The sequence below is a fragment of the Lampetra planeri genome, chromosome 23, assembly GCF_965212315.1.
Source record: "Lampetra planeri chromosome 23, kcLamPlan1.2.h2, whole genome shotgun sequence".
Classification (NCBI taxonomy): Eukaryota; Metazoa; Chordata; class Hyperoartia; order Petromyzontiformes; family Petromyzontidae; genus Lampetra; species Lampetra planeri.
In genome coordinates, this window is record NC_136129.1 from 8,500,783 (window position 1) to 8,517,219 (window position 16,437).

General features: G+C 51.1%; 1 protein-coding gene across 1 annotated transcript; it reads left to right on the plus strand.

Moving 5' to 3' along the window:
- Window positions 1-3,113: 3,113 nt before the first annotated feature.
- On the plus strand, window positions 3,114-15,574 carry JPT2 (Jupiter microtubule associated homolog 2). The gene is made up of 5 exons (XM_078605111.1): window positions 3,114-3,257; window positions 8,829-8,989; window positions 10,660-10,784; window positions 11,270-11,318; window positions 14,130-15,574. The coding sequence occupies exons 1-5, from the start codon at window positions 3,205-3,207 to the stop codon at window positions 14,363-14,365; spliced, it is 624 nt and encodes a 207-aa protein (XP_078461237.1). The 5' UTR covers window positions 3,114-3,204; the 3' UTR covers window positions 14,366-15,574.
- The last annotated feature ends 863 nt before the right edge of the window (window positions 15,575-16,437 follow it).

Sequence of the window (16,437 nt, forward strand, 5' to 3'; positions counted from 1 at the left end):
CACTCTACTACCGCTTTAACCACAGTTACCGTTATCATGACACTTCACTCATTGATTCCTAACACTCACGTTGAGGACTCGGTCGACCAGACCACTGGCCGTTTCATCTCCTCCACAGTGTTCAACCACCACCAACCACATTGCAGGTCACAACACTGCTTGATTTTCCTCACGCATTGCTCCACTGTGTATTGGAATCTATTCCTGTGAACCGCTTATCATTGCCTACCTTATTCCAGAGCAATTTAGCCCCTTACAAACCTCAACGTTCACCCTACAAAGACCCACCACGAGCGAGAAACACAAACAAATAGACAAAACAAATGTTGCCCGTATTGAAACGGGTGTACGCCGTATGGACCTGAAAACTCAACTTCCCTGCACAAGAATACGGATAAACCGCATGGGTTGACAGCAATGGGACTGCCCTCCCAATCATCGTCTTCAAGTTCCAAACCCAAGCTCGTATCATCGCCACGCTCAAATCAAAAAGTGTTTCGCACTCGCATCTATCACTGGACGCCCTTGATAGTATGGTGCTGTTGCTGGCTGCTTTCAGTTTGAGGCCTGTGCTTGGCGAATGGAGAAAACAAATACATCAAATGCGAGATCGGAGTGTGTGACAAGGAGGGGGTGCCCGGTTTGCATAGAGGCATTGGCGTTCTCTAGTCCTGACATCGGTGAGGCTGGACCCTAAAGAAGGCTGTCTCTAGTGCAGGCCAATCAGTATTAAAGACTACATATAATAGCACAGCCATTTTGCATGTTCACCACAAGTACATGTGGTTACAGCAGACTTGATATTGCTTGTAAAAAGGTTTCTATGTGGTGTTTGAACATCTTAATACATTTTTTTATTGCCAGATATGGTAAAACCTATTATTTTTCAGGCATTGGTTGGTTTACACGCGGGGTGATGTTGAAGTGGAGGCAGTGGGCAATTGCATGAAACTCCTTCCGCGAACATCACCATTAAGCGACACTGATTTAAATGGGAAGCTTCGGGATCTTTTTTTCACTTGTATTAATGTGGTAGCTGTAGGGGGCAACTCGTGGGGCCGAGGTTGGGCCACGGTCTTCCCTCCCCGTGTCCGCCAGTGCTGCTCGTGGCTATGGTTCTGGAGCGGTATCGTAGCGGTGAGTGCGCTCGGCCACGAACCCGGACACCCGAGTTCGATTCCCGCTCAAGGCCACCAACACCAAGTGATGGTGACGATTCTATTTGAACCGGTCCTGGGCCTCCCATGCGTGCCCCTCTGCGCGATGGGCGGCGCATGACTTCCAGACGGCAAAACTTTTTTTCTAAAAGAAGTCGGTGACTGGCAGAGTGGGAAAGAGCAAAGTCTGATTTAAATGGGGGGCACGAGAGTTGACAGCACGGATTGCTGGGGGGAGAGTTCCAGAAAATGTTGGTAGCAGAAGACGATGAGCAAACTCCCACTTAAAGGAAGAGGTGGACAACGCGGCAGGATGACATCTCGAGCAGAGCCAGGGAGTTTCAGAGTATTTGGCTGATATAAAAACACATTCCTGCGGAGGGAGCTGGTAGGAACGTTGGGTTGCTCGGTCAATGGCCAGGGTCAACGGCAGCGTGGTGTATTCCGCAAATATGCCCGACTGTGAGGGCGGGCACAAGCCGGCGTGAGTAGGTTGAACATTGAGTTTTATAAGGGCACCACGGGGTGACCAGCCCCTCCCCACCCGGGCCCCACCCCTCCCACCCCCCACCCAGCCCCACCCTCCCCACCCAGCCCCTCCCTGCACGACGGACACAATAATCCCCTGTGGGTTGCTGTAACCAGGAGGTTCCTACCAGTGTAATGTCCACCTGCATGATGAGAGAAGCCACTTTCATTTGTGGCCAGGTCGCTTCTGAAATAAGTAACATTAAAAACAAACTTTTTTTTAAACACGCTTTTATGAAATGTACTAGTAATGGAAGAACTCCACGACTCCAGGAAGTGGCCCCGAAGCTTGTCATATAACGTAAGGGGCCGTGGTCAATTACAGCCAACGTCAGTTGACCGTGGACAATTAGAGCAAAGCCGAAACATAACATGTAAAAAAGATGGTTTACAAATATTTTATTTTTTATGATAGAATATAGTATTGTCATCAGTATGACATAAGTATACCAAGTTTGCAGTCGATACCACATTGGGAAGTGGGTTAAAATTTAGTTACAAGATTTGAGGATACAACAACAACGACAACAGCAGACAGAGTGAGTTAAATGAGAGCGTGTAAAAATAACTACACAGCTTAGTGGGGTGAGATAAAAAATTAACCCGTAAAAACAAAGTTTTTCACTATAAATCCTTTATATGCGTGGCGGCTAGAGTCCTCTCGTCATCTGGCTTGAGATGGCTGCCACCTATGATTGCATTGCACCATTAAGCAATTGGTAATTAAATATAATATTTTTGTCCTAAGAAGTGTAAAATTTTTGAATTTTTTTTCACAAACATTAATTGTTACGCACAACGAGTCTGTGTGGAAAATGTCAGCTCGATTGGATCACGGGAAGTGTGTTAAAAAACGACCGAAAGATTTGCACGGTCCTAAGCAAGCAAGCGAACTTAATATAAAGGATTTTTTAAAAAGTTTGTCGTGCAGACGGGGAGCGTGGTGACGTCACGAGCAGATGACGGGGGCGTGGTGACGTCGGGGCCCGAAACGCAGCCGTGCGTGGTGACGTCACGATCAGATTTCGCAGACTGAGGTGACGTCACGAGCAGACAAAGGCGCAGACTGCGTGGTGACGTCGGGAACCGTAACGCAGCCGTGCGTGGTGACGTCATGGGCAATTACTGTACCGTACTGTAGGTTGCAAAGGCGGTCGAGAGCGCGGTGACGTCACGAACCTTACGTCACGGGCTGCGTCAGCTGCGTGGTGACGTCGCGAGCCGTAAAATCGCAGGCTGCGTGATGACGTATCTGCGGCGACGTCAACTCGTCGTGAAGTCGCAGGTTTGCGTCAGCCGCGTGGTGACTTCACCGCGCCGTGACGCGCGCGTGGCTGCGCGGTGACGTCACGAACCGTTACCTCGCGGGATCGCGCGATGACGTCACCGCGCTGTGAGGCGGTGACGTAACAGCGCAGCCCCCCCCCCCCGTTATAAGTCTCGGCGCCGGGCAGCCGGCTCGCGGTGACGTCACGGGGAGTCGTGTTGAGATCGCGCGAGAAAGAGAAAGAGCTGCAAGATGACGACCACCACCACCTTCACGGGACTCGACGAGGCCAAGCCAAGCTCCAGGTCGGCCAAACCTCACACGCACACAACTCCTCGTACACCTCCATCGCCGCCGTCGTCGTCGTCGTCATCCTCCACGTTGATGTTGGGGTCGCAACAATTCGCGGCGGGTGAGGGAGGGGGGGGGGTCCTGATGCCGCTGCGGAGCCCGCAGGGGCCGATGGTGCGAGACGGGGCGCGGCCACCCCGGCGGGACCCCCCTCGCACCTACAGCCACAGCACCACCACCATAGCCACACCACAACCACACCACCACCTACAGCCACACAACAACCACACCACCACCATAGCCACACCACCCCGACACCACCATAGCCACACCAACCACACCACCATAGCCACACCACCTACAACCACACACCAATCACACCACCACCATAGCCACACCACACCACCCTCAGCCACACCACCACCCACAGCCACACCACCCCCACCCCACCTACACCACCCCCACACACACCACCCCCACCCCACCTACACCCCACCACCCCCACACCACCGTGGTGGTACGCGCCAACCCAATGGGTGCCCCCGCCCGTCCGCTACATCGATTCCGCAGACCCGCTCGTCGAATCGATTCCCAACGTTGACATTTACTCTTTAAAAGCGGTAAATCGGTGGCTTTTGTTGTTGTTCGGGTCAAACCCCCCACCCCGTTGACCTCGTGTCTGCGTTCGGGTCTCTGTAGAGTTTGCGCAAGACGCGCGATGGGGATTTAAAATGTATTTATAACGAGGCCGTTGTGGATCGATTCCCTTGTTCACGCGTGTAACGGAATCGTCACACGACTCCTTCCCGCGTTAAAAATGAAAGAGCCCTGGGGTTGTCAAATGACGGCAGCAGTGATCACTCCACTGCTGGATGATGACCCCCCCCCCCATCTTAATCAGTATCATCTCGCCATACCCCGTCCGTCAACCCCCTTATCAGTGCCCTTGGCTTATTACAGACCAATTAAGACCTTATTGGTCATCCCACAAAGCCCCACAAAGCCCCATCTACAAGAGAGAAACACAAATAGACGCGTTCGGTTTTATTGTTGCCCGAATTGTGAAACGGCCGTACGCCGTATGGACCTGAGAACTCCATTTCCCTGTACAAGAATGCGGGGTCAAGAGTGTAGGTTGGCACGGTTTTGTCTCATTCCCACGCGTTTAGTGTGATACAATGACCACGTGTAGGCTTTCGCGACCCATATCCATAAAATATTACAGTGATAAACCAATGTCCACTGGTTACGTCTTGAGCACAATTTCGCTGTCGGCCCGTGCCTTCGTAAGCAAAGCTCGACCCTGCTGTTGAGACCCCGCTAGTGTTGAACCAAAGTCCGTGGCCGTGCCACTGATGGGATTAGTAAAACGACCTACTACTGGTATGCCTTCATTTTGTTAAACAATTACATTTTGAGTGGTCATTGATGGACGCCCGGACGATCGTGTGGTTTTTATTTGAGAAATACAATTAAAGCACATTTTTTATTTCAATAACATCTCCACAAACGCGTTACAATTTCAGACGGTAACTTCGCCATCAAAAATTAAACGTCGCTTTGAACTCGCGTGACCCCGGTTCGATTCCCGACTACGGCTCTAACATCGGGGGGCATCTGAAGCGATGCTGGACACATCGGTTCCCACCAACACCATCAATCCACACTCACCAGCGTGGTGAAGTATGGTCAAACAAACCCCCACCACACCCATGACCGAGTTCGGTGTGTGGTGGCCTTCATCCAGCAGTGGATTGACAAAGAGCTAAAACGGCGCATTCAAATACGCAGGCACTGTGGGTTAAGATGTATAAATAGTCGTGCGTTTACGTTAGGCTGGGAGCATTTAAATGGCAAATCGGTGTGGTAAATTGAACGATTCGACGTCCGAATGAATGATTACGCTAATGGATGAGAGTGCACGTGTGTATTTAAAGGTCTGATTTACACGAATGTTGAATGATTGAACGTTTGATGAAATTTTCCTGCGTTTTGAGGAACCGAATGAAGGAATGGCTCGCTCAATATTTGATGGCCATTCGCTTTTGAGAGAAGGAATTACGGAACGATCTAATAATTTAATTCGATTCCGTGTTTTTTGTGTGTGGGGGGGGGGGGATTAACGGGTGTTGAAAATGATGTACTACCATTTTCTCTCTTTTTTTTACGCAATAGTCGAGCGTTATTGGCGGGATGAATGGGGTTGCTGTGCGATTAATGGCTTGATAATGGTGAATAAGTTGTGCCGGATGATTGGGGAGGGGGTGGGGTGGGAGAATGAGAGGAGGAGGAGGAAGAAGAAGAAGAAAGAGGCCTTTTGGTTGTGGTGATTGCCTGTTCCGGTGACACATCCCTGCACCGTGCCGCGCCCTCCTCCTCCCCGTTAACACTCCAGGCACGGCTCCATCCCCACGTGCCCGACTCCACACACACACACAGATGCGTGTCTGTCTCGCCCGCCCGCCCGCCACACACCATGCTGTATTTCTCTCTCTCGTTGTGTCTTCTCGCCCGTTGTTGTTCCACTATTGTTGCCTGCTGCCTTTGCGATTCGCTGTGGTCGTTGTTTTTTTTTTGGGGGTAATTCTTCCGTGGCGTTCGTGGACCTGGTGGTGGTGTTGCGCATTCGCTGCTCCGTGCAATTTTCTGCAGTGGCCTTTGTCACATACTGATGCCTAATTGGGGTGTAACTTGCCACGGACGGTGGCGTGTGCAGTATATATATATTTTTAAATGATGTATACTTGCTATTTAACAATTCTATGTCATTAAGGGTGTTGTGTGAAGTAATTTGTTTTTATTGCACGCGCGATTTGTTTGTGACCTCTGGTACCGTGTTGCGTTTATCGTCATCAGCCATGGTCTCTCCACTGCTGGGTGAAGGCCTCTTTTTGTCCCCCGCCTCCCACCCCATTTGCCAGTCCTCACGGGGGTGCTGATTTGCTCCGGGTTATCCTGCCCAATAAATAACAATGCACAAGTAGTAGTTGCATTGTGTCACCTGGGGCTGCCTTGCCCTGGCTGCTGTAGACAAAAATAGATTTTGTCTCGAGTACAAATCGGCATTTCATTGTTGTGTATTCCCATTTTGTTGTGTAATATTGTCTTGCTGTATTGTTTGTCAACGTTGTGTTTGGTTTGCGGTCACTACCGTACTGAGCGGGTCCCTACACCCCTTTGTTCTGGCGCCCAGAGATGTTCCGTGCGGTATCTGCCATAAATAATAACGACGACGACGAACATTAACGTGTGCAAGAAACATTCTGACTTCAACATGGAACGTGAAACCACTGACTTCCTTTTAACGCTTATTCCTTGAACCCCCCCCCCCCAAAACCTTGCCTCTCATCATCAGCAGCGCCGTGCCCTATTTCACTCGGCTCATCTTTTGTTTAAACATTTACCGAGTCAGCCGGTTGCCCCCCCCCGCCGCTCGCTCTCCGCCCCCCACCAAACGCCAGGGATTTTGTGGCTGAGAGTGGCGCGAGGAGGGGGGGGGGCTCCATTTGCTGGATTGTAATTCGTGCACAGGCTGACGAGCTGCCCCCAACTCTCCTCGAATGACACAAAGCAAATGTTAATGTTTCGGCTGCCTCGGCATTCCACACGTACACACTCAACGGGGTATATATATGTTATTTTGTTATCCTAAAGAAACTGGTAATATAGGGTAATGCATTGCTAGATGCCCTGCCAATTAAAAATGGAGACGTTCTAAAGAAAATCTCTTTTATTTCAAAGCCTCCGCAGGTTTCCCACTTCTGCATGTCTCTCACCTCCGTATATCTTCCAACAAGATATCCACGATCTAGAAGAATGGGGTTTGCTAATATCCAATCGCCTGTTGAGAAGATTTTTTTGAAAGAGTATTTTTTAGAAATCAATGGGCTATCTCCTAGATGGAGTGTAATGTGTTGTGGTGTGCTGTGATGTGTCCTCTTGTATTGTATCATCATCATCATCATTGGTTTGGCTTGTTTTCAACTAAACCAAGTTGCACTGCAATGCTGACGGTGGCCATTTTCATTGGTGGCTTTGCCTGAGGGGAACACAGGTGCGCGGAAACAGACCCCTAATCTCGACCTCCACACCCACGCGGTGTGGTCAGCCGGCGATCGCTCGCGATCTTAACCGAGCTGGAAATGGGCAAGGTGCGGTAAACGTTACCGGCAACGGCAAAGCGGAGACGATCATAGCAGTCGCCAAGGCAGTTTTAAAATGGTTAAACTTTTTTGTGTGTCTGCCTCCCATCTCCGTGATGGGAGCGGTTGCACAGCGGGTTGGCGCGCTGCACCACGAACCCAACGAGCCCGAGTTCGATTCCCACTCATGGCCAACGCCAATGACGATTATCTTATTCAGTCCTGGGCCTCCTCCAGGCTGATTCTGCCTCAAATGAGTACCTGGTGCGATGAGTGAACATCGCCACTGGGGAGACAAAGGCGGCAAGGTGTGGTGCTGGCCACCCACCAACCCCCTCGTGTGCCGTATCGGCCTTCATAGGTTCTCGCTAATGGCACTTGCCCCAACAATCTGTTGCGGCTACATGGGAGATCTTTGACTTTGTCAGCCTCCATGAAGTGAAGCCCGTGTGTCCGTGTCACCGTATCTTTGTCGATCGACATTGTTATGTCTGCTCACCAACCGCCCTAACATAAATAATTAATTCGAGTGCAAACCATTGGCACAATTCGCGTATGTCAGAATAACACCGGGACCAGGAATTTCTGATTTGCTGCTGCGTTGGCAGTGGTGCACAAGCACAATATAACAAACGGCAACAACAAAACACTCGACACGTTCGTCTGGTAACACTGAGCGTTGCCTTGAAACGAAAAGTATTTCACAGGTGACGTTTTCTGCGATGGCTCTTCTCCACGGCGCATGGGGGTGCCAGGCCCCATGGTATTAAAAAAAAAGGTGCAGTCTTCAATCCATTGCCCGAAACGTCACCCATTGTATACCTTTTCCTCTTAAAGCAGGAATTTAAGCATCATTTTCCGAAGGGTTTTTTGTTGTTGATGCGTCTGTGTGTGTGTATATGCCGATACACGTGTGCGAGTGCAATTTTATGCAGGCTCGCCTTCGCGCCTGCGTGTGTGCATCTCGTTGTGTGTATTTGTTTTCGTATGTTTCTGTGTGTGTGTGTGAGCGGTAGTGTAGTGGTTTGCGCACTGCACTACGGACCCGGCAACCCGGGTTCAATTCCCGCTCACGGCCAACACCAGTGACGATTATCTGAACTGGTCCTGGCCCTCCCCTAGGTCGACTCGGCCTCAATTCAGTACCTGGTTCAATGCGTAAACATTGCCACGAGGGAGACAAAGGGTGCTGGGCGTGGTGTTGGCCGCCCACCCCCTCGTATGCCGTGCCGGCCTTCATAGGTGTTCGCGAACAGCACTTTCACTAACAGTCTGTTTCAAGGCTATATGGGGGGATCTTTGTCTTTGTGTATATTTCGTGTAATGAGCTTGCCTCTCCGTGAAGCGTCTTGTGCGTTTGCATGCAGACGCGCGTGCGTGTGCATATTTCTCATTGTTTGCCGTTTGCGTTGCCGCGACCTGCATTTCTGCCGCGCGTCCCAGGGTGCTGAAGCCACCTGGCGGGGTCTCTAGCAACATCTTTGGACCGGTGGATGATGCAGCGGCGCCGTCAGGCGCTCAGAAACCCAAGAAGACGTACTCGAGCAGCGTGTTCTCGGGCGCCGAGGAGAGCCAGCCCATGCAGCGCCGTAGCAACCCCCCAGGTGCTGCCCCCCCCCCCCCCCCAACTGTCCTGGCCCCTGAGCCCTCCAACTTGACCCCGCCCCCCCACAACCCTGACCCTTGACTCAAAGTCGAACCCGCCGTCCTGAGCCTAATCCCCCAGACCCGATCTCTCCTCTCTTAACCTTCTGTAGCGTTCCCTTGTCACTAAAAAGGAAAGGCGCGATTTCCGTCACTGGTTGAATCGGCCATTTTTTGAGTTTCATCGAGTCGGCTTGTGTGTTTGTAACAAGATAATTCTGACAATTCAAGGGACAAAAATGAAACGAGGCTGTACGTCTAAATTCGGTTGAACCTCCTAGGCAACGCCCTGGGCCTGCTCGCGAGCGCACGGGAGTCGTCTAACGCGTTGCTCATGCTCCTCCCGAAGCTCTTCCCGTTTTTCTCTTTTTTTTGGCGTTTTATTTCCGGAAGCGTACAGTGGCTTCGTGACAAAGGCCAAGAGGGCCCGGGCATGAGCGCACCAAAAGCGTGCGTGCGTTTGCCAGATTTTATTGCCGTGTTTTGCCCCTTGGGCTTTGCCTTTTTTTATATAGGCGCCCGCCCTCCGCCGAAGCGACCGCGTACGTGCGTGACACGGCGTGTGAACTTTAGCCAAGGAGCTGAAACTCGGTGATGCGATGGCAAAACCACGGGTCACGGGGGTCCAGGCAGTAAAAAAATAAAAGCTAATACCCCCGTGAGCGTCCTTTCCTTATTATCTATATCGAGAACGCGGGTAAATACGTGCCCGCCGCGTGCGGAAGCGGCGCGCATTTCAACCTGCACTCTTGAAAGTAGAATTTGACAAAAAGACGCCGGCGGTATTAGGGTCGGGAGTGCTGCCGCCGTGTAATTGGTTGGCACATGCGGCTTGCGACCCCAAAGTCACCGGTTCGATCCCCCGACGGCGTGGGAGTTGAAACAATGGGCACACGTCTCTTACATCCCTCGGTCCCCCCTATCTACCCTGCAGTATAAGCAAATGGTCACACCAACATTAGTCATGAGTGGGTACGCCCACCTCTTCCGATACCTCCTGCCAGAGTGGAAGAGTAGACCAAAACACCTTGCAGAGCGACGTGCAGCTAATGCCCTTCCGCCAATGTCTCCACAAGTTAGACAAGTCACGGCTGCACCGTTATATCGAAGGCTTGTGAGAGTTGGTGACACCTTGGGGAGGTCGTCATCCAGCAGTTGATTGATCATGATGATATATATTTAATTTGGGTTGTTTGAGACGGAGACATTTCCCCATGGGGGCTCTTGCAGTGAGGTAACATCTCGCCACCCGGAGAGATAACGTCACAGAAGCACTGCTGAAGTCACTTCGTTACCAACGCTAGGGCCACTCGCTTTGTACTTGCCCTTTTTGGAGGGCGTTTGTCACGTGTCGGTGCAACCTGAGCACTTTTATTTTCAAAGCTCTCATTGCCGACCGATCCGCGATCGTCAACTAGCTCCAATTGAGAAAGGGCGGTTTAATAGGGGTTCAAACCTGGGCTTTCAGCGGTGCCGGCTCTGTACTCTGACCGCAGTACAAGGCCTCTAAGCCACCCAGCCGCTTCGAGCCTGTGCTTTTTTGTTTATTTGCACGTCGGAGAAACAGCTGCCCCTGACAGCTGTTCAAATTTGTGCGTGCGTGTGTGTGTGTGTGTGCGTGCGAGCGCAGGTGGCAAGAGCAGTGGCATCTTCGGTGACCCCGAGCCGGCGCAGAAGCAACAGCAGCGCAGCAACCCGCCCGGTGGCAAATGCAGTGGCATCTTTGGCGAATCCCAGGCGGCCGGGAAGGCCAGGGTGCGTCGCCAGCTCGTCGGCGCACCGTCACATACATATGTTACGTCGCTAGCATCACGTATGTTACGGCCGTCATACTTGGGAGTGTAACGACGCATCGATATAAATAGATTCTCGCACCCATCGTACGCACGTTGAATCGTGCACGCAATTATTAGTCTGCTTTATCAGTACTTTAACAACACAGATCGGGCAATGGCGTGAACATCGAGTTCACACAAAAACAGCCATTGGGAACACCGAGAGCATTAACTGAGGTCGTCAAGATTCCCAATTTCAGGTGCGGATAGTGCACACATTCACGAGGTGACTCCTGTCAACTCGTGTTCATTAGTCTCCAGTGGCTACAAACGTGGGTTTGCATCGCAACTCTGAATCGTGACAGTTCGTCAGATCGCGAGGTGTGTAACAGGTGGGCGGGTTGCAGAGCCTTAATGTTCACGTGCCGCGGTGGTAACGCCGCGTCGTCATCGTGTGTCTCGCAGGATGCGCAGGGCGGCGGCGGCGGTGGCTCCAGGGCTGGACAGGGCCCCGGTGAGACTCCTCGGCTGTTGGTGGCGCCACCCGCTTTTGAGTTTTTCTTTGATGCGCGTGCGCCCGCGCACCGGCGGTTTGCTTGCGTCGCGCTCTGGCGGCGCCCACACTCGCGGACGGGGCCTCACCCGGGGGGCGAGGGCTGGGAGGGGCTCCCGTCCCGCTTTGGCTGAAGGTCACACGATTGCTTGCTGGCCCAAGCAACCCCCCCATGTTTTTCTCAGGTTATGTTGTGGCGATACAATTCGTATTTTTTTAAATAAATAAATGCGAGCTCCTGTTAGTCCCTTTTCAGATAAGTTTGCATAGTTCGGCCTGTATTCTTAGTTGTGGCTCAGGCTTCGTCTTCTGGCTCAATTGAGCCCGACGCAAAGCGTTGCTCAACTTGAGACGACTCTGACTGTCGTCTCGGCCATGCGCGGGATTCCACGAACCAAACTTTGTGCCAAGCGACTGCTGAACCGCTCACTCAGTGCAGTCTTTGAATGCAACTGAGCGGCTCAAGCCTGAGCTGAGCCAGGTCTACAAATTGGGCTCCATTGGATGGTCGTGGTGTAGTGTGGGCAAGGGAGAAAAGTCAATAGTAGTGGGTGGTAGTTTTAACACGTAGGCTTTCACGACCGGTATTATTCAAATAAAGGTTTTTGGGTTTGATCGCGTTATTTATAAATGTGTCACAACCCTCCACCACCCTAAAGCAGTGAACTATTCGTCTTTTGTCAACGTGACACATTTTTTACTGATTGGCCGTGTCGGGTGGTGGAGGGTTGCGACACATTTATAAATAACGCGATCTAACCCAAAAACCTTCATTATGGGTGGTAGTTTTATTAAAATTTTCAATCTGTTTTGCCAAATTTAACCTTTCTGAAAAAATTAAACCACATAGTGACTGGATGAAAAGTCAAATTATTTTTAAAGACATTAATAACCCATTTAATCGGCCGTTGAGCCAACCACGGTCACTAATTTGGCACTAAACTCGTTCCACAGTTGCCGACTGTCCGTCATCGTGAGAGCGAACCGATTTTGTAGGTGGCGCGGTGGAAGTCGCCCTCCATGCGGAGATTAAAATACCAAAACGCCGACGCGGTTTTAAACTATCGGCACGAGATGCGGCGATGCAAACGGAAGTGCGGAATTTAACATTCCAAACCGCACGATCGTGGGGATAGGGTTGAGGGCTGAGCGTGGTTGGGGGGGGGGGGCTGCGGAGGCTTGGCTACGAGTCACGGCTTTACGTACTGCGGGTTGAGCACTCGGTCCTGCTGTGGTGGTGCCACTTTTGATTCCCACGTTTATTTTTGCAATGGACTGTGGCGTCACGACTGTTTATTTTTGCCCCCCCTTTTTTGTTCTAGTTGGCTCGTAAGTAGACGCGTGAAGGTAATTATTACGCGCACGGCCTCTCTCGTAGACTCTGCACGCATTCCTCTCCCCGCCCGCCCGCCCGCGCCCCCCTCCTCCCCTGGTCGCGCAGAACGACTGCTCATCCAGCATGGCCGTAGACGTCGGATTTGTGTTTTTCTTAGTTTTTGTTGACACACATTTTGTACGAATCGTCGGCATTCCCTCGCTTTCGTCATACCCTCCATTTGACCCATGTAACAGCTGCATGCGTCCACCGTGCCGCGTAGCGCACACGTGCGTCCGCACGGGTGTGCTTGCTGCTGAAGGCAAAGAGAAAGTTTACACGGTCCACCTGGTGGCTTGCTGTCAATCGCACCCCTCCAGTGGCGAAAGAGGTATTAACGATACCTCTTTTTCCACTGTACATCTGAGCCATGCCAAGCCAGCCCGGCGCGGCCAGGTTGTTTTGCCACTGCAAAAGCCGAGCTGTGCCGCATGCGTCACTCAATCGCACGTAATGAATGCGTCATTAGCCCTGCCCCTTGGCGCAGCTTGGCAATGAGCAATATTCGGATGTCTTGTGAGACCGTCCTTTTGCTGTTCGGTTCTGGATTGGCATGATAAATAGCCAGTGGAAAACCCACCCATACCGTGCAGTACCCAGCGCTGGCTTGGATCGGATGTGCTCGTGGGGCTAGGGTCCTGACGCTAGCTCGCATATTTGTTGCTTGCGCCAGGTCTGCCCAATCAAGCCCTCGGCTGGCGTTGTAAACTTTGCCCCTTGCCGCGCATGCGGTACGAGTTGCTTGCCGAGGGTGGTCGGATGATGATGATGGTAGAGGAGGTGGCGTTGTGTCTATGCATGCCGGCTGACATTTCAGCTCTTGTTGCAAGGCTGGTCGGCTGCCTGAGTTAAATTCATCGTTGAGGTTTGCCTGGCTCTGCTGGCGGGCGGTGCGCCATCCATCACCGCGAGAAGCCCCTCGGTGATCGGTGACTGCTGATGCCGCGGTGCGCAGAGCCCGCTCCGATCGTTTGCGGTCAGGGTCATGTTTTCGGCCGAGATCGGAGGGCCGGCAATGGGGGAGAAGCGTGCCCATTCATAGCATCAACTCATTGGCTTGCTGTGCCGCATTCAGCATTGAAAGTCCTTTATTTTGCACTTAAAAGTACCTCTTCTGCTCTTCTTGGAAGGTACTTTTTTGATATTAGAAACTTCAAAATCTAAAATAATAATCTGAGTTGGGATTTAATTGTTGCTGTTAACGGCCATAATATTACGTTTTGTAATTTGCAGCCAAACAAGTGGGAGCGCCCATATTCTGTGACCGCAGCTGCCTTTTCCAAGAAGAGAATTAGAATGGAAATAATAACATTTAAAACGTGTTTTTTTTGTGTGTAAACATTGTCGGTTTAAGAAGGCTTCACAAATAACTGCCGGATGTCATGTCCGTGACCCAGGAGTGGATGGTGAGAATGGCCAAGGCAGTAGCACCGAGAAGGAGCAGCAGCAGCAGCAGGAGGTGGCGGCGGCGGCAGCAGCAGCTGACGACGACGAAACAAAACCCAAGACGACAGAGACTGACGTGGTGAAGGAACCCGTGGACACCCACGAGCCCCGGCTGGGACCCCCGCCCAGGGCGCAGACTCGCATCAGCCAGCCGCCCGGCGGGAAATCGAGCATCTTCTTTTGCTGAACGCGTAGCAGACGCGGGGCCGGTTGGGGTCACGTCGTTGTTTATTCGGGTCACACCTGACCCCAAGACCGGTGGTTTGGTTACCGGGGGGATGTGTGTTAGGCTGCACCACTGCTACGATAGGTAAAATAATAGACGATTGAGGTAAAATTCACGATCGCAGTTTGACAGGGTACACGTTAAGAATTATTTTGGGAGGTGTTTAAAGTGAAAAGGGGTGTTCTAGAACCAGCTGCGCCCGAGATCGGCACGTGGCCATCGATCGCAAGGTGACGGCGCTGGGGCCAGTCGCGTAGCGGAGTGTACCGGCCCACCCTGGCAACCAAACCGTTGTCGTTGCCAAGGAGATCCATCTGTCCCTTCTGCCCTGATGCAACCCCAAGTAATTGGATTTAAACAAATTGGCCTTGACAGAAACTGTCAGGCGTATGAAAAGCGCTTCGAACATGACGTTAATAATTGATGTAAAGTCTGGTTACTGTTTTTGTTGACGTTTTGGCCGTAAAAAAGGCTTATCCATTAATGCGCTGGCAATCGTTCAGTCCTCGGCTGGATCTCTGTGCCCAAAACTTCCTACACGCCACGCTGCCTGGTGCCTTAAACCCACGCGGCTGTTCTGTGACGGGTTTGCCTTTGTCATATTTCCAATTAAAAACATGATAAATTTTAATGGGATCGAACTCTGTGACGGTATTAAATTCATTCATATTAATCGGCAGCCATTTGTACGTGCTTTGGTTTTTGTACTTTTATTTTTTTAAATTCTATCTGCGAAGTTGAAGCGTTGCGCCAACGGGACCACAACTGAACCTTTTGAAAGATTTGGTGAAAGAGAATACTTTGTAGAATTTAAGAGGTGACGGAAAAAGGAAAATAAACTGAGCAGGCCGAGGTTCGCTCGGCTTGGTGCTGATATTCTCCTGCGTTTGTTTACATTAGAAAAAAATGTGACGCTTCTTCTCTCCTGGCAAACGTAAAGCTCGCGCACGTATGCGGCACCGCGTTCTCTCACTGCCCCCCCCCCCCCGCTGCTGCCCTCGCTACGTTTGGCCAAACTCGCCGCACACCTCTTGCGCTCTCAACGCTTTGCTGTGCCTGTTCCTGTGCCGTCGCCGCTACTTGGCTGCTGCCCATTGCTTGCTTGCTTTTGATGGCCGCACCTTTGCTTGTGTCTTGCTACCAAATAAAGCTGCTGCATTTACTGCAAAATGTCATTGTGTCGGTTTGTGTTGGTCTATTTTCTGTTTTTACAAATTTAAAAAAGTGTTTTTTTTCTGCCTCCTATTTAAAAAAAAAACTTTTTTTTTAAAATAGAGGCAGAAAGAGGAGCACGTGGATTTACAGAACGTACGCTGGTTCGACGATTCAACGGGTAAGGAAATGAACTTGGACAGGACGCGTCGCTAGAAGGGATGGTGGCCAGTGGTCGAGACGAACAGTGGGAGTGGAGGCCAAAAATGAAACGTTCGAGCAGACGTCAACAGGAGATGGAGCAACGAAATTGGGCCATATACAGGTGCCGGGTGGATTATTACATTGAAAGATCGCGAAAGGTGGTAGCAACTGTGGTGGGATGCCTCCATCCCGCAGTGAGTTGATCAAGGATTGATCATGAATTTACAGCGAAAGGCCTGTTCGTTTAGAATGTGTGCTGGTTTGGACAATTTTGTAGTTGGTCGTTTATTCAGGGAGATTGTTTTCCACCAGGACGTAGAATTGTCACCACCTGTGTCAAGTTCGCAAGTGTCGATGAGTCCTGCCAGGAAGACGCAGCCTCTTCAGGGTGAAGCACACATGATTTAATATAATTATAATAACTTTACATCCACACCATTTGCTATATTTCCCTTAATTTTGTTATCTTGACAGGTAAGGCCCACTGAGCTATGTAACTCTTGTTCAAAAGCGACCTGGCCACATGATAACTCAACGAAGTGGCTTATTGCGTGGGAATTTATAGCAGCCAAATTCTCTAAATGCACGTTTCTTAATGTCGAGGGAAACCCCATAGAAACATCCACGGGGGGAGAGACATGCAAACTCCAAATATACAGCAGCAGGCGTCAAGGTCG

Excerpts from the sequence above, each read along its gene's own strand:
- JPT2 (XM_078605111.1), top strand. The coding sequence starts at position 3,205 with ATGACGACCACCACCACCTTCACGGGACTCGACGAGGCCAAGCCAAGC. Across the intron at positions 8,990-10,659 it reads GCGCCGTAGCAACCCCCCAG|GTGGCAAGAGCAGTGGCATC; the intron begins GTGCTGCCCCCC and ends GTGCGAGCGCAG. Across the intron at positions 10,785-11,269 it reads AGGCGGCCGGGAAGGCCAGG|GATGCGCAGGGCGGCGGCGG; the intron begins GTGCGTCGCCAG and ends TGTGTCTCGCAG.